Here is a 26,130-nt window from a genome sequence, read left to right on the forward strand (position 1 = left end):
ATATACATTGATTCTTATTAAATTTCCTAAAGTTATTCAGTAAAGAGCAGTGAATGATTCTCTCATTTTCTTTTGTTGTTTTATTAACATTAAATGACACAGACAGCAGCAGGTTTATTAGGCTGCTGTCACTTTAAGACCAAATGCACAGATATAATATACTGACAAGCATTGTTACTTTCCCAACTGTCTATGTTCACTTCAACATAACCGACTGTGTTTAAGTGAAAACTCTCCAAGACGGGCATTTTGACATTTTATGTATATTTGTCCTTTTAATCGCACGCCCGAAGCGCAAAGTAGCCTATGCTTGTCCGTGTTTTGCTCCATCTCGGAAAGCCGCCAGGGGAACAGCGTCTCTTTCGCAGCTCAATACGCTTTTAACTCCTTTTTTTCTTGAGTATCGAGCACATCCGGCAGGAGACTGTGTATTACGACAGTCATTTTACATGATTTGACTGATTTGGATGCTACGTGGGAAGGGTGACAGCGCACCACTTTAAAGCAAAGGAACGGGATGCGGCATCATGTTTTCATAATCGCTGGAAGCCAAAATCAAAACCGAAACTAAAATGCTAGTCATTCAATCATCTTTGAGAGCAAGGGGGCCCCCTGGTGTTTTGGGGGCTCTACACAACTAGCACACTTTGTGTATAGGAAGGAACGGCACTGGGTTGGTATTTTAACAACTTAATTTATTAAAATACATTGTTACATGGGTCAAAAATAACGAAAACTATAACTTTTATTGTGGTGGGGTGTTGAGCCCTGCTATATTAAAAGCACAGTTAAATGTGCCATTTATTTTAATGGGTTTATGTGAAGATGGTTTTAGGATAAATTCAAAGTTGTTATATATTTTTTAAAGCCTATTAAATGTTGACTTTTAATTATATTGTAACTTTGAATGGTTATAATTACTCATTTCACCTCCAGAAATTAAGAAAAAACCCTTGATTAATTACTAAAAATGTGCGATTAATCAGGTATTTTTTTTAATCGATTGACAGCAGTACTTTCTTTCTTTCAGCCCCAGAACAGTTTTCCAGATATAATAATCTGGATGCTTCAGGGAGACAGACGAGTGGCCTACCACAGAATCCCCACCCATCAAGTTCTCTTTTCCCAGGGTTACTGTGGCAAGCATTGTGGACAACTTCAGACGGTTTTCATGAAGGTAAACACACTATTTGGAGGCAAAGCACATACTAATGCTACAGTGTAAATGATGAATGGAACCGTAGGGGTAGTGATAAATCTCTGATTCTCTGTGTGTAATGTTGTGCTCAGTGTCCGCAGGAAGATGTGGGATGTAGTAAGATCCCAGCTCAGCTCAGGGTCAAGCTGTGGTTTGGACTCGCTGCTGATGTCAAGTCCTTTAACCAGTTTGCAGAGGGCAAACTATCTGTGTTTGCAGAAACGGTGAGTGGGCAGTTACCCAACATGCATTTTTTGGGTGTTTCTTCACCAATGGGCCTTTGATGTTAACTTTTAGTTAACACTTTTCACTCGATCACTAATTTATTCATTTCTCTATTAACAATCTCCAGCAGTGTATATACAACTTATTGATTAGGAAATCAATTTCACACAATAAACATTAAAATAGTTTCTTTCACTCTTTGTTTAGATTATCATAGTTATAAACATTTCGCAATTCATATTTTATAAAATATTTTAATAAGTTTTTCCAAGTGAGAAAAAAGTTTTAATCTATTGAATCTCCTGTGACAAAAAATTAAATTACACTGGACAGGAACACTACTTTTCAAAAGTCAGTAAGATTTTTTTTATAGTAAATTACTACTTATATTCTGCAAAGATTAAATTAAATTAATACAAAAAAATATATAAAAAATATACTGTTCTTAATAAATGCTGTTCTTTTGAACTTTCTATTAATCAAATTATTATAATATAATATTATTTTTTATATTATAAAAAAAATTATTACACATTGCAACTGTTCTCAAATTTGATAACAAATGAGAAATGTTTCTTGAGCAGCAAATCAGCATATTATAGTGATATCTGAATGATCATGTGACACTGAAGACTGGAGTAATGATGCTGAAAAATCATTGGAATAAATTACATTTTAAAATATATTAAATGTTAATAATATTTCACAATATTTAGCATTGATGAGCATAAGAGACAACTTTCAAAAACAAAATTACATATTAAAATAGAAAAGTTATTTTAAATGTTAATAATATTTCACTATATTTAGCCTTGATAAGCATAAGGGACTTCTTTTAAAAACAAAAAATCTTACCAACTCCAAACTTTTGAATGGTAGTAAAATAAAACAAAGAATCACAGAAGCTCATCCTTTGTTTTTATACAGTACATTGGTTACATTTGTTATAGCTTATTTGGTTGAATTTCTTAAATACACTGTAAAACCCAACAAGTTAACTCAACTCAAACCGATTGAGGAAACTGATTGCGGCAAACCATTTAAGTTTAAAAATAAATACATATGAGTATTGTGAACTTATATATATTGATGACTCAATATATATATATATATGTACAAATACATATGACTCATATGTATTTATTTTTAAACTTAAATGGTTTGCCGCAATCAGTTTCCTCAATTGGTTTGAGTTGAGTTAACTTGTTGGGTTTTTCAGTTTTGAGTTGATTGTGTCTTGTAGCATTGTGTTTGAGCTTCTGAGCTACTAATGGAGTTATTTTGATCCACAGTATGAGAACCAGACTAAATTGGCCCTGGTGGGGAACTGGGGTACGACGGGTCTGACATACCCCAAGTTCAGCGATGTGACTGGCAGAATCAAACTGCCAAAGGAGAGCTTCAAACCCTCTCCAGGATGGAGCTGGGCAGGAGACTGGTATGTCAGCCCAGATAAAACGTGAGTACCATCTTATCATAAATTTACTCAGACATTTTTTTTTTTAAGTATTAGTGATATCAACATCATTGAACACACTGTGAAATGGCATTACATGGATGTGTCTTGATGCCCAGAATGCTGTACGACGCTGATGCAGGTCATATAAGCTTTTTGGAGGAGGTGTTTGAAAATCAGATGCGTTTGCCAGGAGGACAGTGGATCGGCATGCCAGAGGGGTACACAGATGTGGTCAGTGTGTAGTTGTATTGTGACAAAACTGATGAAACTTAAGTTCTTTTTAAGTACAGTGAAGTAATGAGTTTTATTCATGAGGCACAAATGAATACTTATTAAAAAAAAAATATATACTTATGTTCTACATTAAAATCAGTTGGCCAGGAACTGACCTTTTTGTTCTTTATGTATCCACTGGGGGGCAGAATGGAGAAAAGGCTGTGCCTAAAGATGAGATCGAGTGTCCCCCGGGCTGGGTGTGGGGGGATAGTGAGTGGAGCGAGGATCTGAAGCGTGCAGTGGATGATCATGGTATGGCAATCTTATGCCACTGACTTCTGCTCTTCATTATTTTGTATATAAAGATGATTTTCAAAAGCAATGTATCTCTAGAGTAAATTTGCTTTACCTGTAGGGTGGGAATATGGAATAACCCTCCCCCCGGACCGCCGGCCAAAGTCCTGGGTTCCATCCGAGAAGATGTACCACACCAACCGCCGGAGACGTTGGATCCGACTCCGCCGTAGAGATATGCAGAAAACGGAGGCGCTTAGAAAAGTAGGCCTACATCATCAGTCATTAGCAAAGTGTTCCCGCTCGGTTTGTTTTCAGTCAAAGAAATAACGAAGTTTCCCATTGAGAGCAGCTTGTAAACAAAAGTGGAATCTTGGCCCCAAGCTTCATTTTATTCCCTTTGAATTCTGGGGGGATTCTGGTAAAGCTCAGGATGGCGTGACATAAAGAGCTCTGTGTAGTCTCAGGAGGTCTTCCCCTGTCCCTGAACGCATCTGGTGAGAGGCAGATGGAGCTCGAGTGGACACCTAATTAATCATGCCATCTGAGAATAATCTGAAATCAATCCCACACCTCGAATCCACTTGGCAGGAAAACCCAGGTCCAACTTTAAAGTCCCGCCGCAAATACGTTTAATGTTCATCATCTGTGTGAGGGTGGGTTAGGGGCATGTGTGCGACATGAGAGAGAGCGATAAAGCGTTTTTGTTTCAATCTGTGAAAGTCCTTATCCACACAGGCAAACAAGTTTGGGTAAAACACACTTTGTTAATAAAGATCTAAAATTAAATTCTGGAGATCACTGTTTCTGATAACAATAATGATGTTGTTAGACTGAAGAACTTCAACATGTTTGCTTTTTAGAGTTACAGAGAATGGCAATGGGCCTCATTCATGAAACACGAACAGAACGAATTTGTCTATAAATCATTTGCAAATCCATTATGTAAATTGTCACATTCAATTCAATTGGACAGTTTACATAAGAATGGATTTATGAATGATTTACACACAAATTTGCTCTGCTTGTGTTCCCTGAATGAGGCTCATTGTGTTTCCGTTTGGTTCTGCGCAAGAAACAAATAGGTCTACTAAAACTTGGTAAAGAACTTCAAGGAAAATGTGTTTGGGATCAAAAGGTGGTTTTGGTTTTTTTAAAAAATATATATATATTATATATATATTTAATATATATTAACTATAAAACAGATACAAATCTATTAATTCACTACTATTCAAAAAGTTAGGGGTCAGTAAGATTTTTTTTAAATAATTATGAAAGAAGTCTCTGCTCTTATGCTAAGGCTACATTTATTTTATTTACAAAAATACAGTAAAACAGTTATTGTAATAATATTTCACAATATTACAGAAATCTTCAGAAATTATCTTAATATGCTGATTTGGTGCTCAAGAAGCATTTCCGATTGTTGTACTGATTGTTAACTGTGATGATACTTTTTTTCATTATTCTTTGAGTAGAAAGTTTAAACGAACAGCATTTATTTAAAATGGAAATCTTTTGTAACATTACAGATGTCTTTACTGTCACTTTTATATTTCATCTATGATTATATTACTATGATATATTTCATCACGGCCGGATGAAAACGCTAAATGATCCAAATTGACAGAGTGTGTTAAAGATATAAAAGATTGGATGACGCGCAATTTTCTTTTATTAAATCCAGACAAGACAGAGGTAATACTTATTGGTTCAAAAAACCGCCCACAAAACCTCTCACAATACAACTTTAACATAGTAGGATGTCCTGTTACTTCATCCTCTACAGTAAAAGACCTGGGTGTTATACTTGACTGCAACCTGTCTTTTGAAAATCATATTTCATATGTTACAAGAACAGCCTTTTTCCACCTTAGAAACATTGCTAAGCTACGTAATATGCTATCTGTTTCTGATGCAGAAAAGTTAGTTCATGCGTTCATGACCTCGAGACTAGATTACTGTAATGCTTTATTAGCTGGTTGTCCTGCATCCTCAATAAACAAGCTACAGTTAGTCCAAAATGCCAAAAATACCAAAACGTTTGGTCATACCTAGGATATCCAGATCCACCAAAGGAGGGAGAGCATTTTCACATTTAGCTCCAAAACTCTGGAATAGCCTTCCTGATACTGTTCGTTGCTCAGACTCGCTCTCCCAGTTTAAAACTAGATTAAAGACGCATCTCTTCAGCCAGGCATTTATATAATATTTTTAATCTTACAGTTAAATTCGGTCTCTAGTTCATAAACGCCAGAGGAGAACTGGCCCCCGACTGAGCCTGGGTTCTCCCAAGGTTTTTTTTTCTCCATTAGGTCACCTGATGGAGTTTTTCGGTTTCTTGCCACTGTTGCCTTTGGCTTCCTCAGTTGGGGATACTTAATTTAATTAATCAATCAACAATACTATTGATGAGCATTACCAAACATGGACGTTTTACACTAGAAACAAACACTGATGTACTATTTTATTTAATACTGTGAAGCTGCTTTGATACAATCTGTATTAAGCGCTATATAAATCTTTTGATCAATATAATACGTACTATTATAAAATTATTAATTGCTTTTTTTTTAAATCGCACTTACCCCAATCTTCTGAATGGCTGTGTATTATTTATGCAATTACATTTTTATGAAAAAAATTAATTCTTTTTTAAAAAACTTAGCAAATTTGCAATTTTATACTTATAAAATGTTACATTCTAGTTTTGCTTGAAAAGTGTGCTTTTTAGGTAGATAGATTATTAGTATTATATATTATTATATATTTATATAATATATAGTATTATATATTTTTGAAGTGTCCAAATACTTTTTTGGGTTACTATGAGTAAAATCAGTTGTCCTCATGGTGGCACTCTTTAAGCACAGAATTAGAAACATTTCTCTTGTGGTACCTCCTGTCTTTCTACTCTATTAGATAACTTTAATTCCTCACTAATCCTTTCCTCACTAATCTGAAAAAACTCATGTCTGCTATTTGTCTTTTTTAATGTTTTTTGCACTGTGAACCACTGGATAGGATCATACAGAACATGCATGATATGAGAAAAATGCTTTAATTCAATCAAGTTAAATGATGTAAATGAGTCTTTTTCTGTGTGTGCTCACTCTTCTACAGCAGCGTCCGGACGAGTCGGAGCGTGAGGGCTGGGAGTATGCTTCTTTATTTGGCTGGAAGTTTCACCTCAAGCAGAGGAAGACGGACGCCTTCCGGCGCCGGCGCTGGAGATGTCGTATGGAACCATTAGAAAAGACAGGGCCGGCGGCCATCTTTGCCTTGGAGTGTTCGCTGGTAATGAGGGTTGACTATTTGAGTGATGTGGAGTTGGAATTGGGGGTGAGATTTAGAAAGAGAGACCGTAATGGAAGGAAAGGAAAGTGGTCGGACTGAATCAAACGAAGGCGAGATGCAATTTAGACAAGGCAAAGGCGAGAATGGGTGTGGAGGGCTTTGAGTTTGGACGAACCGGAGGTGCTGAGAGAGACTGGGCAAGCAAAGTGGAATCAGTCTGGTAAAATAAGGGCATCATGGGATATAATTTACAGGGAGACAGAGATGGAGCAGTGAGTGTGAAGGACGGTGTATGCATAAAGCCTAGTTAGTATGCTTATTCTTTTACTCATAGTCTGGTCCACTGGGTCCATTGTTACGGGTCTATTCCAGGCAGCTTTGGAACAAGATGTCATGTGGGCTTGGCTGAGTTGAGAATTGAGAGTTGATGAGGGTCTGGAACGGGTCCATTGTGCAAGTAGTGCCTTACAGAGGTGAACTAGATGATTCCCTTGCTCTGCCTTCTGGGGCACATGAAAATTCAGATCCATAGACATCAATTAATCTCATCAAATGCTTAATTTAGTCATTTTCAATTATTTCCATATCATATAGAGTGTTTAACCTCGTTTTTAAATCCTGCTCTTCCTGTATCTCCACTGCTAGAGCATACGCTGTTAATTTACATTGGGGGATTGTCCGAATGAACCGATTCATTGGAATAACTTGCCAAAGCTTCAAATGAGAGAAAGTCTTTTGGAATGACTTTTTAGACTTTTTACCTCTACATATGAGAGATATTACTATTTACAGTGAACCAATTAACTAAAATCAATCATACCACAATATAAATGAGATAGAGCAGTTTAAGACTAACCAATTCATTACAATTAATCCACTGCTAAATATGAGAAAGAGTCAATTAAAATGAACTGATTCATTAGAATGAATCAGACTTTCCACTACTACATTTGAGAGAGAGAGAGAGAGAGAGAGAGAGAGAGAGAGAGAGAGAGAGAGAGAGAGAGAGAGAGAGAGAGAGAGAGAGAGAGAGAGATGTTTAGGATGAACTGATTCACTAGAATTACTCTGACTTTCCACCACTACAGATAAGAGAGAGATTTGTTTAGGATGAACTGATTCAATTTTCTCTGCTACATATGAGAGATAGAGAGTTATTCAAGATGAACCTATTGTCCAATTCACTAGAATGAACTACCCTTTTTGCCACCTCTACATATGCAAGAGAGTTAGGATGATTTGATTAACTACAACGAATCAAACTTTTCACCGCCGCATATGAGAGACCGAAAATCAGGTTTGATTATCAGCTTGCTTGGCACTAAAAGCTGCATGTGCAAACAATGTGACATTAAAAATAGCGTTTCAGTGTTTGGGTTTGCGCTACACCGCTGCTAGTTGGAATTGGATTCCAAATTCTGTTCTTCTTTTAGAGGGCACTTTGGAGGGTGTGTTTCTTTTCTTTTTTACTCCAAAACCATACAAGTGTATTGGGTTATGTAAATATTGTGAGCCACAAATGACATAGCATTTTCATTTTGGTTAAGAGACATCATCAGGCATTTTATTCAGAGAAGATCAGGATTTTTGTATGTGTCAAAATGATATTCGAGTGTCTTTGGGTGGTGATGTAATCTTTTCATGCCAGTGGTTTGTGGTGCATATACAGTTGCCCTTTCCACAACTGACAGCAGTTATCATTAACACATACTCTGTTTACCCTTTTTGGTCAGAATATTATGATATTTGATCCAACATGAATGCCTTGTCTTGTCTGAACGCCAAAATGTGTGAGTCTACTGTTTAGGTTGAAGAAACATAATCTGTGTGTGTGTGTTTTCAACAGAGCAGTGTTACTGATGAAAAGAATGACGATAAGTCAGTTACAACAACCTTTGGTGTCAACCGCCCAACCATCTCTTGCTTCTTTGACAGTAAGTTGAACATGCCAGTTTTCTCACTTCATTTAAAATAATGACAGATTACTGAAACTACAGTGCCATGCTGCTTCTTGATTCTTCAGATGGGACCCTGTATCATTTGCGATGTTACTTGTATCAAGCCAGAGATCTGCTGGCAATGGATAAAGACAGTTTCTCAGGTGAGCATACCAACTATTACAAACATATCAAGGTTGGTGTAAATCAGGGTTGTGCACAACTCAAAATTGACTTTTTAATGTTATTTAAAATAACTTTTTTCTTTTTTTTTATATATTTTAAAATGTTATTTATCCCTGTGATGGCAAAGCTGAATTTTCAGCATACTTCAGTTTTCAGTGTCACATGATCCTTCAAAAATCATTCTAATATGCTGATAATACTTTTGTCGTGATTCTTTGATGAATAGAACGTTCAAAAGAGCAGCATTTATTTGAAATAGAAGTATTATAATACATAAAAAGTATAATACGTAAAAAACAAGTAATAAAAACTCTGTATTAGAACAGAAATCATGAGTTAACAATCGCAATTTGTCCAGTGGAAAATTGCGCTAAAAAAGAAAATCCCAATGACTTCAAACTTTTGAAGGGTAGTATATTTTTGCTTTTTGCTTGAAAAAAGAAAAAGGAGAAATTAAGGAGCCAATTCTTCAGCCCATCTTTGGTGACAATTCCAAGGTCAAAACCTAAGAAATCAACAAAAGTTTTGTAGATTACTCAATCTTGTTGGGTAAAAAAAGGGCCATATTCTGAGAGTAACATACTGTTTTTCATTAAAACAGTGATGTACTGTAGACAACAATGCATTCTGGGCAATAAAAGTACCAAGAAATATATGCAGTCATTCATTTTGTAAAGCAGCTTTGTCAGAATCTACATGTATTGCACTGTGACCTTTCAGATCCCGAACTTGTGGTTATTTGTATGGATTCTGAGTAATATATTCTTCTGAATCTACTAACAGCATGACATTCAGACACACAGCAGGCATCGGCGAAATCAGCCTTTTAAGACATTTACTACAATGCCGCATGGCATGAAGAACGCTTTGCCAGCTCCAATGACATTTTGTTAACATACAATAAGATACATATTTCCAGGTCATGTGGTGAGACAAATTGAGGTCAATGGGTAGTCCTAATGTGAAGCATATTGAGAGCAATAGCTTAACATGGCAGAATTCTGATTTTATGATTTTCTGTTAAAAAAGGGTCAGTATTGTCTATAATAATAGGAGAACTTTATAAATAAGAAATTCATAAAAGTGAAGTCTTTTGAGAGTAAATGGTAGAGGAACCGTAACTGAGCTTACGTCAGAGGGGGTGAAATATTATGCCTGGCACAGGCTGGGCCGAGGAAGTTTGGGTCAAGTATAGCCCAGAGAGAAGCGAAATGAAGTAGATTTACAATGGTGTCCATGAGAGAAGACGTTGGCAGCAAAGATGTAAAAAATGTCATTTGTATAGAAAAGAGGTGGTACTACATAAAATAAAACAAATCAAGTCGGAGCCATGGTCTAGTGCGTAGTGCATGAGCTCTGATGCTGTTGCTCTTATGGATGAAGTAAGTTTGAATCTGGCTTGAAACATATCCCATTACCCCCTTCTTTCTCTCCCAATCACATCCTGTCTTCTCTGAACTTTAAAAAGTGAAAAGCCCTGAAAACAATGAGACATTATATGCTGAATTTGTTGCTCTGCTCTGCCGTTTTTCTTTTTGATTTACTGGTGCTGGTTCCTTATTTGCCAAGCTATTTTTTTCATCTTCCATGATTTGTGTCCTTGGAAATTATCAAAACAAGTGGACACTGTAGCATGTGCACTGCACTGTGACGTTTTGCCGGGTCAAAGGGACTTACTTCTGCTTGTCTAACCACATTCCCAAAGTTATGTAAACTGTCTTAACGCACACATCAGGTGAAACATTCTCTGGTTTTGCAGTTGTAGAAGTGCTTCCGTCTCCTTTATAATCATATCTGTATGCTGTATTTATTAGCTATTGGTTATAGATTTTTTTTGTAGTGGTTTTCCCTAACTCTTTAGAAGAAGAAGTTACTCAAAAAATCCACAAAAGTTTTTTCAGTAATGTTTTATTGTTATAGTAGTGTAGTGAATATTGTGGAATTGTTGGCAGATCCAAAGAGTTTGTCATTCCGAAAGCTCTACACTTATTCTTTTATTATTCTTTTAATAAGTGTAATTTGAAAGAGTTATGTAAATGTATTTTAGCCACCAATATGTGTAGTGTTCTCTGCTCTGTTTAAGCCATTCCACAGAATTCCCCTCATAAATGAGCAGATTCCGTTTGGGCCTTGTTATTATACCTTATATTAATATTACCTACAGTATTAATAAACATGAAGTGAGTTTTCATTCAGAATGTGACACTGATTGTTGATGTTTCCCAAAAAAAAAAAAAAAAAAACAGTCCCTAAAAAAAAGTCAAATATAAAAGAGCTTTCTTGGCAACACCGGAGCAGTATTTCACCCCCTTTAAACCATAGCGAGTGCTGCCATGGTCTAAAGCTCTAAGTTGTGGTAGTGAAATTATTAACCCAGAGTGCTCCACATCATTAAAATGCAGGCAAAATACGTCTGCTGGTTATCACCCATTAGAGATGTCTGGTATAAATATCCTATGCATGGAAAAACCATAGTCTAAAAATGCGAACAAAGTGGACAAGGATGAAAAGAAAAGAGACTTTAAGGTGGAGAAAGATCTGAAGTATATTGTTTTTTTGTTTTATCGAAATCCTGGAAATGTAGCTACCCAGGCTATGCCTTTAAGGTTCATTCTGAACCCGCAAGCACAGATGAAAAAACATTGAGGATCCTTTTAAAAATACAGGCCTGGTATAAATCAGGCCAGTCTGGCGCTCTGATTACAAATCTACAAATACTTCTGAGTCAGTCTCCTGATGCACAAAACCCAGCCTAGATCTTTTACAGTGTTCTGAGGTATGAGTAAAATGAATAAATCAAGCTCGAGGCAGAAATCACTTGTCCTTGGTGCGCTTGAGAAGGAGTTTGGAAAAGGGAAATGATCGATGGACCACAATATTTATAAAGCAGGGGAAAATGTAGAGCTGCATCAGTGCTATGGCTACTGGAGGGGGATTAGACGAAATCAGAGTTTTTTGCCAGATGCTATATGGTTGTAGGCCCCTCTGTGCTATAGATGTCTGTCTATCTATCGATCTATCGTTCTATCGTCTGTCTGTCTGTCTTTCTATCTATGTCTGTCTGGTTATCTGTCTGTCTGTCTGTCTGTCTCCTGATCTTTCGAACTATTGTTTACTGTACGTTTTTTGACGTTTTTTTATTTATATTTTAATACATACACAAAACATATAAAATTAAAGGCTCACATAATATATACAAAGAGTATTTTAAACACTGTATAGCATTGATATATGGGAAATAAGTCATTGCCAAAATCCTTTCCCTATTTTCTTTGAGCATGTCATTGTTCCCAAGGGTGATGCATCATGTTTGAGTCCTACACGTGGGCAGCCGTCGACATGTCCAGTCCCACAATGCCCTTGGGGGAGACAGTTTATTTACATTTCACTGTAAGCAGGCAGATTAGACACTGCCTGTGTTTATTTCCCATTGGCTCCTGGGTAACAGTGCACGCTCCCCAAAGCTCGTTTATCCCTTTGTTTATTTGAGCCACTGTGTTTGTGGGAAGTGGGAAGTTGTGTGTGCATGTGTGTAACTGGGCTAGTTTATTAAGAGCTGGGAAAAGTGTCTATTTCTCCCTCCCTAGTGAAACTATCCCACTGAGGCTGCTTTACGTCGACTGAAATAATAAACTTTGACTGTCCTTCCAATTTCTGGCATTCCAAAGTAGTTGATGTCACTTGCATTATTTTTCTCCACACACACACACACACACACACACACACACACACACACACACACACACACACACACACACACACACACACACACACACACACACACACACACACACACACACACACACACACACACACACACACACACACACACAATGTTTGGAGTAATAGTTTACTAAAATAAAATAAAAATATCCCGTTATTCTCTCACCCTCATGTCATTGAAATATCATATGCTGTTATTTAATGCAGAGAAATCTGGAAGAATGTACACTGTTTTCAGTGGCCATTCATAGTGACCACAGTACTGTTGTCATGCTCCAGAAAGGACAAAAAAGTAATCAACACTACTCGTGCACTTAGTTACTAGTGTTCTTTAAATCACATTCAAATTCCTGTTTTGACAAAGCTCACAAATTTGACATTTGTCACTACTATGACTATATGTCAAATATGCCTATTTGACAAGAAAATTGTAATTTGAAACCTAACTACATGGAGATTTGGAATGACAATGACATAATTCTTTATTTTTGGGTGAACTATCTGTTTAAAACACTCACTTAAATAAATAAACACTAACACATGTACATGCTTATGCTAAATCACTCACTTTTTTCCCCCCTTTCTCTGTCTCACAACCACACATCATCTTTCAGACATTACATAGACCAAAAATGGTCTCACCCTCCCTGCACCAACTCAGGGTATCTCTGGTTCTTTTCACGTCCATAATTGATGTTATATTCTTGGCAACGTCACCCTCATTACAGAACCAAATAAAAACAGAAATACTTGTGTTTATTATGTTTACTGATGCATTGAAAGTCTTGTTCTGAGGAGAATGTACCGAATCACTGCCTCAGCTTGATGGCAAACAGACTTCAATGAGTTGATGGCTGCACATCTTTCCCAACTCTTGATGCAGTTCTTTCCATTGCGTTTATTCATCTACGTGGCAATAACCTCCATCTGACCTGCCGAAGCCTTTCTGGCTTCAGTTGACAGTTTAGATCTCGTTTTTGACAGTATACAAGTGCACATTACCCATGCTATTCCCACTCGATGTGAACTTGCAACTCATGCCATACTTCATCACTCATCCTGACATGAAAATGCGATGCAATTCAGTGACCTTTGATCTTTTGACTCTTTGATTAGATCCCTATGCCATTGTGTCCTTCCTGCATCAGAGCCAGAAGACTGTGACTGTTCGGAACACACTCAATCCCACCTGGGACCAGACCCTCATCTTCTACGAAGTGGAAATATTTGGAGACCATCAAGTGACTGAGAAGAGCCCTCCGCACATTGTGGTGGAGCTGTACGATCAAGACACTTATGTGAGTTTTCGTTGTGTTGGTATGTGTTATTTTATAAGCAGGTGTGTTTCATGTCAAATTTGCTTTGCGTATCCAGACTTTTGACAGTCGATGTGAAGTCTGGTCCTATTTACAACTTATTCAGGTTGAGAACCGCCAATTTTGTCAGGTCGAGATTATCGGACCAAAGTTTTTTCACTCAAAGTCATATTCATAACGCCAAGCAAGTACAGCTCTTATCGACTTGAATATGGAAAGACTGAATCCATTTAAGCATTAGTAAACAGTTAATTCATCATTTATAAAGCATTAATAGACATTAATAAGCAGTTTATAAATACAGCTATAAATGCTTTATTCTTGTTTTAAAAGCACATCTATAATGTGTTTAATAATTGACAACTCCTAAATAACTGGTTTGTAAATAATGCTATACTTCATTTAGAAATGATAAATTGATCATTAATAAAGTATGAAAATACAATTATTAAACACATTATAGATGTGCTTCTAAATCAAGAATAAATCATTTATAGCTGTATTTATAAACTGCTTATTAATGTCTATTAATGCTTTATAAATGAATTAACTGTTTACTAATGCTTAACTAATGATTAATAGCGTGCAGTTATCATAAAGTGTTATCATAAAAAAATGGGGTTTTGTTAATTGAAATACAGCTCAAATCCAATAAAATATCAAATCTTGGCAACTTGGCCTTGGCACATAACAGAAATAAAAGAATGAATGAAATTAAAATACATTAAAGCTAAATATAAATACTACCAAAAAAAAAAAAAAAATCTTAAAATAATAATAAATACTATAATTGTATATAAATATTACTAAAATAACAGTCTTAAGCTGAAACTTTTTTTTTTAGGCTGATTTTTGAATTTGAGTTTTTCCTATTTTGAAATTTGTATTCTTATTTAAACAAACATGTTTTAACTGTAGGCAAGAATTTATATTGAGCATTATACTTTCTCCAATTCATGTACACGTAGACCACAGTATATCTGTGTAAAGCAACCAACCACAGTTCATTTTGTTTTATATGCTGTTTAGGAACAGGTTAATGAAACCACAGTAATAGACTAACACTGAAAACATGAATTCAAATAATGTAACGTCAAAGCATTATTTCACAGATAGGTAGACAGTTATGGATATCAAGTTTGCTTGCTACCAAAACCAAATGTTTCAAACCTAGCTGGAACCTGGCAAACTTTGACAAAACCAGTGTTTAGCTTTTCCTCAGGAACAGTCCATTTTTTCCTCCTGTTAACCTGGTCTTGAAACAGAAAGTGCTTGACAAGTTATTTGACCTCTGCAGGGTGCTGATGAGTTTATGGGCCGATGTGTTTGCCAACCTTCAATGGTATCTTCCCCTCGCCTCGCCTGGTATCCCATCCAGAAAGCTGGGAAGGCTGCTGGAGAACTGCTTGCTGCTTTCGAACTGATCCGTAGAGATAAAGTAAGATTATTATCCATTCATAGTCATTACCATCAATTGTGATACTGTAATTGGCATCATTGGCTTTCATTTTACAATTTTCAGTGCTCTTTGTGAAGGATACAGTCATGATACCATGATATAAGGCCATAAAGGTCAAATATATAAGGCCATAAAGAGCCATCATAATTAAGATGACCTCAATGATGATTCTGTGGGATTCTTTGCGTCCTCTAGACACATCTAGCACAGCTGTTGTCTGCAGCATCTCTGTTGAAAGAGATGCTTTTGTTATGAGTTTAACCCACAAGTGTTTACATGGCACATATCACAGCTTCTCCAGCACCACAGAGGAAGTTCAGTGGCTCCTTCACCCACGCAGTTGCATTTGTATGCATAGCGTCTGACAACATATGATTTAAAATTCAAAACCGCTCTCCGTTTTTATAGTGCATCTGTGTACACATAGATGTGTGTTGAAATAATGTATTCATTTATTTTCTTCCTCCACAGCCTGCAGTCCATCACATCCCAGGTCAAGAGGTTAGTCATATTTCTTTAAGTTTAATCCCTTCATTTTCTCTCTCTCAAAAAAAAAAAAAACATGCACAAACACACACACACTTTCTGTTCTCCTTTAAGCCACCGCTACTCCCTGTTCTCTCAGTCAGGCACGATTGAGTAATTGGATAGAGCTGCTGTAAATGACATAAACATCACTGTATCTGAACCGGTTTCACTAGCCCTGTCTGTTTGGAGACTGGCACTGCTCTGCAGCTCTCAGTTCAGGCGAACGGCCCTGTCTGGGCAATGCAGACAGCCAGGAGACTGATTGGAGATGCCAGTGGAGTTTAAGAGTGCCAGAGGCCCCACCCCGTCCAGACCGGACCAGCTGGCATCTGTTAGAGTGGGATAATCACAGGGAAATTGAATTAAAGTGAACTTTTAGAGAACAGTCAAGCCACCCACCCACGCACACACACAAACAAATGCCCACACAGTTACACTTTATTTATTTGATTTTTCTTTCTTTTTTTCCCTAGGGTGATATTTTACCACCCTCACATATCATGGATGAGGTAAGTGTTGGTAAAGGATTCAGTGAATAGACAATGAATCTTGTTTGCAGTTGTCCCAGAGCATCTCTTTCCTGTTCTCTTGTTCATTTTTCCCCTCTCTGTTTATTTTGGGCATCTTCAAGCTTGTGCTTCCAGGGTTCCTCTCTGACAGTCAACAGCAATGGGTACAATTCAGCATCCACACACATACGCAAACACTTTTTACTGTATTAAGCAGGAACTTTTGACTCAAAAACTCAACAAAAAACACAGGGCATGTGGCTCCACCATATTAAACCAAAAGGATTATAAAAGTCCTTCAGATCTCTATAGCAGCCAAGCGTCTCTTCAAATGTTAAAACATAACTCAATATGGAAGATAGCTGGAACCAGTAGTTAGCTCCAAATTGTCATTCCCACTGGTTTTCATTAGGCTAGATATGGGGTGTTGAGATCTACATTGTTTGGTTTTTTTATTCCTGGTGGGTAGATTCCTCCAGAACACTATGTACTATGTACGCAACTCCTCGATTTTTATGAGGCCTGCCAAGGACAAGATCTTGTGGGAGGTGACTTGGAAATTTAGAAACCTTTCTGATCTGTCTGTATTCCCAGCTCTCCTAACTACTGGATTCTACTTCATCTGCACAAAGATTTGTATTGTTCTGCAGTGGCATTTCAAAAAGAAACAAAGTAATGGTGGAACTAACATGCTGCTATTAGACTGCATAATAGCTGCTCTTCATTAGATACAAACACACTAGGGACTTAAACACACTGGACAAGTACGTGTGCTTTGTGTCGCCAATAGCAAATGAAAACATTGGCAAAGCATGGGAAAAATGGCGCTGAAAACAAGGGTTCATGGTCTTGCACGTTTCCCTTTCCTTTTCCTCTGTACTCCATTTTACTGTCCTTTTTTTGCTGGAAATAACTGCATGATATTATTAAGATATAGGAATGCAATTATCTTAAATGACTGATATTAAAATTCTAGAATATTTTGTCTAAACAAAAAAACTAAAATCAAATGTTTTAAATGCTACGAGTGAATTTAGGCATCACAGCATTATAATGTACAGTGTGAAAAATGGATATTCATTATGTAAGTAAATATTACTTATAACATTGTTATTAAATATTAACTTTAAGTGAGTTAGTAAGTGTTAGATGACAGAAAATGTATTCTAAATGAATAAAAATAGGATAAATAAGCATGCAAAATTAACCTTCCAATACCAGTAAATAAAAAAAAGTTATATTGGCCAATATGCAATGTGTAATACAACGTAAAGAAAAATTTCTGCATTCCTGTATCTCAAACAGTAGAGCATGGCACTAGCAACTCCCAGGTAATGCATGGACTACTAAATTGTACCTTGAATGCAATGAAAGACACTTTAAAAAAAAGAGTCTGCCAAATGAATAAATGTAAGTGCAATATATACAGTGCTGGTCAGATGGCTGTAAAAAATAAATCTGCATTGTTTATCCTCTTGATATTTTACTTTTTTTATCATATTTACAAAGGGGGCATATATATATATATATATATATATATATATATATATATATATATATATATATATATATATATATATATATATATATATATATATATGTATGTATGTATGTATGTTAGATTAGATGTTTTGTTTCATGCCGACTTTAATGCCGCTCTTTTAAACCCAACGTAATGAAGTTTTTAACCATGGAGAAGTTTTCAGCCATGGAGAATTTAAAACATTACAATTCTTCATGGCTGAAAGATATCTCCAAAGGTCCCTTTGCACAGAGCACCATTGTATTCAACAGTAGTGCCATTCATCAAACAATTGCACTGGCTCAATGCAGTCCTGGCTAGTCATGTGCTTGTGTGCACTGTGGTGTGATTGCTGACTTTGATTGGCATGTGAAGTTATGATGTTTGAAGGCTATTAGTAACCAATTTCTTGTTTGTTTTCACACCCATTTTCAAATTTGGTGCGTCATGCAAATGTACTTAAAGAGAAGAATGGAAACATAGTGTTTGTGAAGTTGATCCCTCTAAATGTACTCTTTGTCTCCTTCAGTTACAAGAAGATAACATGGTTTTTGAAACTGTTAATGCATGTTTGCAATAAAATAAGAACTTGTAGTAAATATATATTTTGAAATATCCTTATCAATGTTATTTTAGTATTAATTATTTTATGTTTTAATTTAAGTTATGTGCTTTTGTAATTGTTATTAGTATTGTTTTAATATGACTGTTTTTAGTTTTTTTTTATTATTATTATTTTAGAGTGTACAACAATTCAAAATTTTGTCTAATATTTGTATTTTATTTCAACTTAAATTAAATTAAGAAACATTTTTAATAGTTTTAGGTTTAGTTAACGATAATAGCTCAGATCCTTATTGACTTTTCGTATTATGCTTTGCCCTTTATTGTTAGTCAGAGGACTCTGATTTGCCCTATCCACCACCACTGAGGGAACCTAATGTCTACATGGTGCCACAGGGGATAAAACCTGTCCTACAGCGCACTGCTATTGAGGTGAGCCCAAAACCTAATCTCAATTATCAATTTACACAGTTTAAAAACACTTCTAGCACAGTATAGACTTGATTTCAACCTTACAAAATGCTATTTCCCTTTTATGATTACTTTAGGCCTTTGCACCTGACGTGACAACCTTTTAACCTTTAAACTTTTAGATACTGGCGTGGGGTTTGCGTAACCTGAAGAGTTTCCAGCTGGCCACGGTGACATCTCCCAGTCTTCAGGTGGAATGTGGAGCAAGTGTGGTTCAGTCGTGCGTCATTCGAAATTCTAAGAAGAACCCTAACTTTGAAGTCAACACCCTCTTCATTGATGTCGTAAGTTCTGGATTTTGATTTGTCAGTTATTTTCTACATAATTTTGTTGCAGTAAAGCAGATGCAGTTGGATAAAATTCAACTTTAATGTGCTTTCATCAGGGATGAATTCAAAAATACTCTATTGTAGTCTATCAATCTATTCAGAGGTTAATAGTAAATACAGTTGACCTTTGTCTGAGCCCTCTTCAGAGATTTCTTGTAGATTCTTCATGTAAAAAAACAGTTAGGATATCAAATTTTTTTGTTACAGCATACCGCTAACCAGTTGTGACAGACTTATATACAATGTGGTCATGGTGTCCTTCACATGGTGGATGTTTCATGAGTGATGACTGGCACAGTAACAATGTTCCCCAGCAATGAGCGTCAGTTCTTAATTCTAAAACGTAAGATAGTTTGGATTCCGTTCCAATATTCATCTAAGACTGGGAGGCATCACATGGAAAGAATGCTGAATGACTGGGAAAGTTATTTGCACTGTCAGTCGTGGTCAGTCCTGTGCCATACCATGTCATGTTTGACTCAGTTTAGGGTGTGAAATACTTTCACAGAGGACGAGAGGAGAGAGAGAGAGAGAGGAAGGTTCTTTGGAATAACAACTGAAATGGAGAAATAAACAAGTCATTATGTTACAAGTTAAAAGTTTGAAAGTCTTGCATCTCTTTACAGTATGTTCACATCTCTGCCCTTCATAATCTCTCCTACACTCTAGCGACTGCCCAAGGAAGAGCTCTACATGCCCCCATTGGTCATCAAAGTTATAGACAACCGACAGTTCGGCAGGAAGCCTGTGGTGGGCCAGTGCACAGTCCACTCACTGAATGACTTTCGCTGTCTGTCAGAGAGCCTGGAGAGAGACCCTACAGAAGAGGAATTTGGTGAGACAGAGGAAATACGAAAATGACTTAAAAAACGTTTGAACCATATTGTTCCTAACTGCACATCAAAATAGACTGTATTAGAATTATTGTAAACACAACAGATACATTTAAAGGTACGTGTTTTCTGCCAAGGGAATCAATCAATCGATCACATTGGATACAAGTAGATCTATTTTGAGCTTTTGTTTAGGACTGGATATGAGAATTGGTTCTTATTCAGAACCTATTTATTTATTTATTTTAAATGCAAGAATCAAATGATTTTCTTGATCCTCGGTTTCATTAACAGTTTTGAGTGTGCATTCTTCTGATGATGTAGATGAAACATTATTCTTTATGCGTACAGTATTTTATGGTATATTTTCATTAACAGAGGAGATTGCTCATACCCCTAGAGATGAAGTTCTGATTGATATCGATGACAAGGAGCCTCTCATTCCTGGACAGGTATGATCTATCTTTTTATCTGCAACTTAAAATGTCCTTTTTCTTTAGCTGATTGACTTGGTGACATGTAGTGCTTTATCCAGTGCTCTTTGGAAAAATGGCTTTATGGCAGTCATTCTTAACCAGGGGACCTCAGCAAAAATCTAAGGGAGCCTCAAAATGTCATTTAAATTAATAAAATCTAATATCTCCCTGGGGTGCGTTTCCCGTACAACTATATAGCTCGCTGCTTCACTACCATAGTACGATGCATCGTTGGAGAAACAACTAGCTAGTCACGCAAAGTATCGTTCAACCACGTTGGTTCATGACGTCTCGCACGTGGTGGACTAATAACTTATTTGAATTAATCTGTTTGAGATCGAATTAATGCTAGATTTTGTCATATAAGTTACAGACATGGCATCTGAAGACCATTTCTAATTTTTCTCAGTTATTTCGCTTTATTACCAGACTCAATATTTGGCTCGTTCTTACATAGTAGAGCACGTTCGCACATGCGCAGTCTTCAAAAATGTTACTTTGAATCTCTTGACAAACTAAAAGACGTAAATTACATTTTGTATGTATTCTAAATAAATAATACGGGTTGTACTGAATGTCAGCTTGCTTATTTTGCTAAAGATAAGAATTTATTCAGTCTACATCTCATGTAAACTAGAAACTCGCGAGCTGTTGTTCCAACCACACAAGTTTGCGATGCTGTTTGCGAATGTTCGTTGGAACGATGGTTTCGGGAAACACCAAATCGTTCAACTATGCTGATAACGACGGAACTTGCGACCATAGTTGGCTAATGATGCTTTCGGGAAACGCACCCCTGGACATTTTATACATTTGATGATTATACATTTTCCTAGTTTTGCCAAGCTCTGAAATAGTTTATCAGGTACACGTAAAAAATCTTTATCCTTATTCCTTTTCCAGTAAATCAGGAACAACTGGAAAAGTCATGGGGTCTTTGAATATTGTTGTGGACAATGCAGTCAAAAAGTTGAGAACCATTTCTTTATAGCTATGAATACACATTCTTTTTTCTTGTCTGTTATGATGTTAATCCTCTTGGCTGTTAGTCAGTAGCTCATTGGTCACATAGCTTGGGTTTCTCCAGGTTTCCTTTAGAGCCTTGTTAGAGTATGAGGTATGCTGTCATGGCAAGTTTAAGCACTTCTGAGTATACACACCACTTTATAAGGTCTTCTAGGGGTCGTTTTCTCCATGCCTTTAATGGTGGAATTAAAGTGTGATTCTAGTTGTGAAACATGACAATCACATCCTGTCCATTATAAAGTCTGGGTTACGGCATTGCCCCAGAGGGACAAAATGTCTGTGGCACTAAGAAAGTGAGGCTTTTGTAGACTAGTCAAAGGCTGCCTCTTGAAGGACTGAGAGACAAGATTGCAATGGGCATCATAGAATTGCATAGAATTTCAATTAGGTATTAGTAGAAGCTGTTTCTAAATCTAGTTTGAAATATTTTACTTGAATGTACTTTTAGACTGTGATTTCAATATGAGATGTAAAATATTGGCCGAACTAGCCTTGTAATGTTGCTATGGTGCCATGTTAGTCAACTTACGGCATAATTGGGGGTGTGTGAGTGATGAAATCATGAATTCAGTAACATGATGGAATACTGTTTGGCACTAGTGTGTACGATGAAGGTTTACACCATCTTGAGACAATGACACGCTTCGCTTTCTGAGAAAAGAGGGGCCAACTTTAATGACGCCTCCTCGAGCTGTCATCAATTCCCTCTCATAACTACGACCTAAAAATACTCCCAAAAAATAAATAAAAACAACATAAAAAAATTATCAAGGGGGATTAGGAAAATTGAAGAATTGTTTCCATGTCTCAGCTTTAACCTCTCAGCCTTTATTTGTTCAGTCACTGGAAGAAAAATGAGACTAGAATATCAGATTCGGGCCCGCATGGCCCACTTGGTTTCCTTGGAAATGTATCGTACTCACAAACGGCAGTTTATTTAGGTTTTTGACCTTCCAGCCCGGCTGGCAGTGCTTCCCTGTGGATGTGAGACGTTCTGTTGTATGCAGAGTGGAAAGAGGAATACTTCACGCTTGCCCTTTTGAGCTCAGTTTTATAAGCCCACGCCCAGCTCTAGTTAAGAGTCATTAATGGGGATTTGTATTCTTCTGCACTTGCTACCTTTTCCGTTGATCTAATCTGAGAGCAAGATTCGATTTCTTTTTATTCCACTGTATGCGACAAAGTAATGTTTTTACCTGCAATGTCTTGCCTTAATTTCATCTATTTGTAACCCAATGATGAACCTGAAATGTTATGTAACGTGCACTGTCCTGGACGTCAGTCCAAACTCTCAAGGCGATTCAGATGGCATCATTGGGCACACCATTTGTGGTTTTAATGAAATCAGTTGAATACTCAAGAAATAACCACATGTTTGACTTTGAAAATGTATTGCTGAATACTCAGTAAACATCCCCTCCAGTTCTGGTCCTGATTTCAGATGTCTCTTGACCACTTCACTATGGGCTTGATTTATAAATGTGGATTTGTACGAGGACTGCCATCAAATGGCTTATTTTTGCTAACATAAATAAAAGAGGGACCACAACCGCAGTCATCTGTGGTAGAATCCCCAATAACCCTATTTTTTGTCTATCAGAAATGTTTGATGGAATATAGGAAGTGAAGGAACTGTGGGAAAATGGGAATGTTAACTGTTAATTTTTGTAAAGAAGGGCTATTGTTTCACGGGTTTGCATGCTCATCACATTTTGTTTTTGCTTGAGGGTATAGTTGTTGTTCTTTTGCACATGTAGAACATGCATTTGATTAGCAATTTTGGCAACTCATCTTCTTTCTACGTATTCTGTTTTATACTCCAATATGTAGCATTCATAGACATCTCAGGTTCCTCCAGGGTGGTTTTGACATACAGTAGCACGGTCTTTCGTACCGGCCAGCTGCACTGGTTCAGAATAAAGTTTCAGGGGTCTATCGCACTAGAAGGAAAAGCAAGTTGATCCCTGAGCCACAATCCCGCATGACTTCTAGCATTCCAGTGGGAGCCTGTGGCTGCTGTGATCCACTCAGGAAAACCAGGAAAAGCCAAAGAGGAAAATATGATCGTCTCTATGCGGCTACTGTTTGGAACCTGATTGCAGTAACTCTGCTCTCACTCGGTGAGATCTGAAAGAAGATACTAAATGTCTCCAATCAATATCCTGTGAACAGTAACTTTTGACTGTTTAAAAACAGAACACAAAAACATAGCAAAAACATGTTCAAGCTTGCACTCTAAAAAATACTGGGTTGTTTCAACCCAACTGTTGGGTTAAAAAAAAAAAGTAAACCAATGGTTGGGTTTGTCCATATTTGACTCAAACATGGGTTTGAAACAACCCAGCATTTTTTGTTAGAAGTGCGGTTAAAAATACCTTCAGTAACCATGTTTTACACATTTAAGAAAAACAATCAGACTCCAAAGTTTCCAAGAGTGCAGAATGTACAAAAATCTTCACGATTTTTTTAAATATTTTTTTATCGTATTTAACCCTCTGGGCTTCTTCGCCCGAAAACGGGCGAAAACTTGAACGTTTCGAATTGTTTAATTTTTTTGCTTCATCGGATGGGGGTGAAACTTGGTGACTTTTCTTTTATTACCTATATGAACACACAAAAAAATCAAGGAGATGATTCTGATATGTTAAAGGGTCGTAAAAAAAAAAGTCACACTTAGCTTCCTCCCGCCCGAAAACGGGCGACATAGGAAATGAATGGGAAATACGAAAAAATAGGAAAACTCAGAGAAACTTTTGGTGGTACAAGCTACAGATCAGCCACTGTGCTGAAAAAAAGTGTACAGCAATGAAGGGGTGACACTCTAGAACATCAAGAGTGTAAAAAAGACACCCTCCCCCCCACACACACACACCCACACACACAAACACACACACACACACAGAGAAATGAACTGGTAAGACTGAAACAGCAAATTTTGCCCCAAACTATATAAAAATGATATAATCATAATAACTCCAAAACTATAGCAAGGAGAGTCAAAAGGTAGGTATCGTTTGAAAGAACTCTTTTTAAATTTTTTGAAAATATAAATTACATTACATTTGGACATTGTCCCGCCAAGAAACGGTGGATAAAAGACAATATATATATATAATTTTTATTATGATTTTGCATATCTTTCATATTTGTCATGGAATAACTCAGGAAGGAAATAAGGTAGGAGGAAAATTCTTTTTTAGTGAAGTCCCCCTACATGTTAGCTGCATCTGGATAAAAAAATAATAATTTTTGGATAAAGGAATCAAAAATTACAGCATTTTGAAAAGAGATAGCCTTTTTGTACAGTCTTTGACACCCCCTCATGGGCAATTTTTTCTCCATGAAGAATATCTTGTCATAAAAGCAATAGATTATGTTAATTTTGGGCTCATTTTAATTGTAATAATATGCTGTAAAAAATGAAGTGCCATTTTCAATTATCTGAGAATGTTTCATGAGCTGTATGATGTTTTTGACACATTGCAGTACATTATTTTATAGATTATGAAAAAAAGAGAAATTCTATGTATCAGCAAATAACTCAGCAATACTTAAGAGTTTTTCAAAGTGGATACATTCACTGTCAAGTTCAGACTCTAAGCTTTCAAATGACATAAACTTTGTGTTTATCAAGGCAAGATTTTTGAAAAATATGGTAATAAATATTTTCGCAGCTAGGTGGCGCCTGCTGGCGGTACACTTGGTTTTAGAGGGATTACTCAGCACTCGTTAGGAATTAATACATTTAATTAGATGCATTAAAAAGCTGAGATTCTAAGCTTTAAAATGATATATAATTTGTGTTGTTCCATTCAGTGGTTGATTAGTAATAAATTGTTTTCTTTCCGAATGGGAATAAATCAAATAAATAAATTAAAAAGCTATAGGCCGCCTATGGGCGGTTATAGGACATGACACAAATTAATAAATTTTGAAGCCACTAGGTGGCGCTCTTCTCACTTGAAATATTTTTTTTTTTTAGGCCTGCACTCTAATTTGATGTGAAATGTTGCATTTATTGAAAAATAAAATAAAATAAAAAAAATAAAAATATATATATTAATTCTAATGGAAAAAATAGCTCATAAAAATTATATAATTAATGCAAAGTATCATAAAAAATTCTAGAAATTCTATATAATAATCAGAAAACATTATAGAACAAAACAATATTTGATTGGTTATCCTAGGACAAAGTTAAGTACAATTTTAAGGCTTCGCCCTTTTTCGGGCGGGAGGAAGCTAAGTGTGACCCAATTATGAAGAAGCCCAGAGGGTTAAGCGAGGAAAAAAAAACACACAACCATTCAAAAGTTTGGGGTAAAAACATTTTGTTGTTGTTTTTGTCTCTTATGTTCACCAAGGCTACATTTATTTGTTTAAATATTGTGAAATACAATTACAATTTAAAAATAACTTTAAAATCTTAATATATTTTAAAATGTTTAATTTCTTTAATGACAGCCTTCAGTGTCACATGATCCTTCAGAAATCATTCTAATATGCTGATTTGGTGCAAAAGAAAATGTTCTTATTATTAATGTTGAAAACAGCTTATC

General features: G+C 36.3%; 1 protein-coding gene across 10 annotated transcripts in view; it reads left to right on the forward strand.

The window, feature by feature from the left end:
* Nucleotides 1-26,130, forward strand: part of dysf (dysferlin, limb girdle muscular dystrophy 2B (autosomal recessive)) — an 84,720-nt gene that overhangs the window by 29,757 nt on the left and 28,833 nt on the right. For 5 of the 10 annotated variants that reach the window (XM_081359317.1, XM_081359314.1, XM_081359313.1 and 2 more), the window contains 18 exons: nt 1,031-1,177; nt 1,291-1,422; nt 2,716-2,882; nt 2,999-3,113; nt 3,305-3,410; nt 3,514-3,656; nt 6,519-6,692; nt 8,539-8,626; nt 8,716-8,793; nt 13,655-13,836; nt 15,152-15,292; nt 15,785-15,814; nt 16,315-16,350; nt 16,473-16,514; nt 18,767-18,868; nt 19,030-19,191; nt 19,906-20,071; nt 20,448-20,521. In XM_081359317.1, the coding sequence (XP_081215443.1) occupies nt 1,031-1,177; nt 1,291-1,422; nt 2,716-2,882; nt 2,999-3,113; nt 3,305-3,410; nt 3,514-3,656; nt 6,519-6,692; nt 8,539-8,626; nt 8,716-8,793; nt 13,655-13,836; nt 15,152-15,292; nt 15,785-15,814; nt 16,315-16,350; nt 16,473-16,514; nt 18,767-18,868; nt 19,030-19,191; nt 19,906-20,071; nt 20,448-20,521 (2,085 nt within the window). The remainder of the gene's footprint in view (nt 1-1,030; nt 1,178-1,290; nt 1,423-2,715; nt 2,883-2,998; nt 3,114-3,304; nt 3,411-3,513; nt 3,657-6,518; nt 6,693-8,538; nt 8,627-8,715; nt 8,794-13,654; nt 13,837-15,151; nt 15,293-15,784; nt 15,815-16,314; nt 16,351-16,472; nt 16,515-18,766; nt 18,869-19,029; nt 19,192-19,905; nt 20,072-20,447; nt 20,522-26,130) is intronic. The other 5 variants (XM_081359320.1, XM_081359319.1, XM_081359321.1 and 2 more) reach the window with 2 other exon arrangements.

This window comes from Scardinius erythrophthalmus (assembly GCF_964197995.2).
Source record: "Scardinius erythrophthalmus genome assembly, chromosome: 2".
NCBI classification, from domain to species: Eukaryota; Metazoa; Chordata; class Actinopteri; order Cypriniformes; family Leuciscidae; genus Scardinius; species Scardinius erythrophthalmus.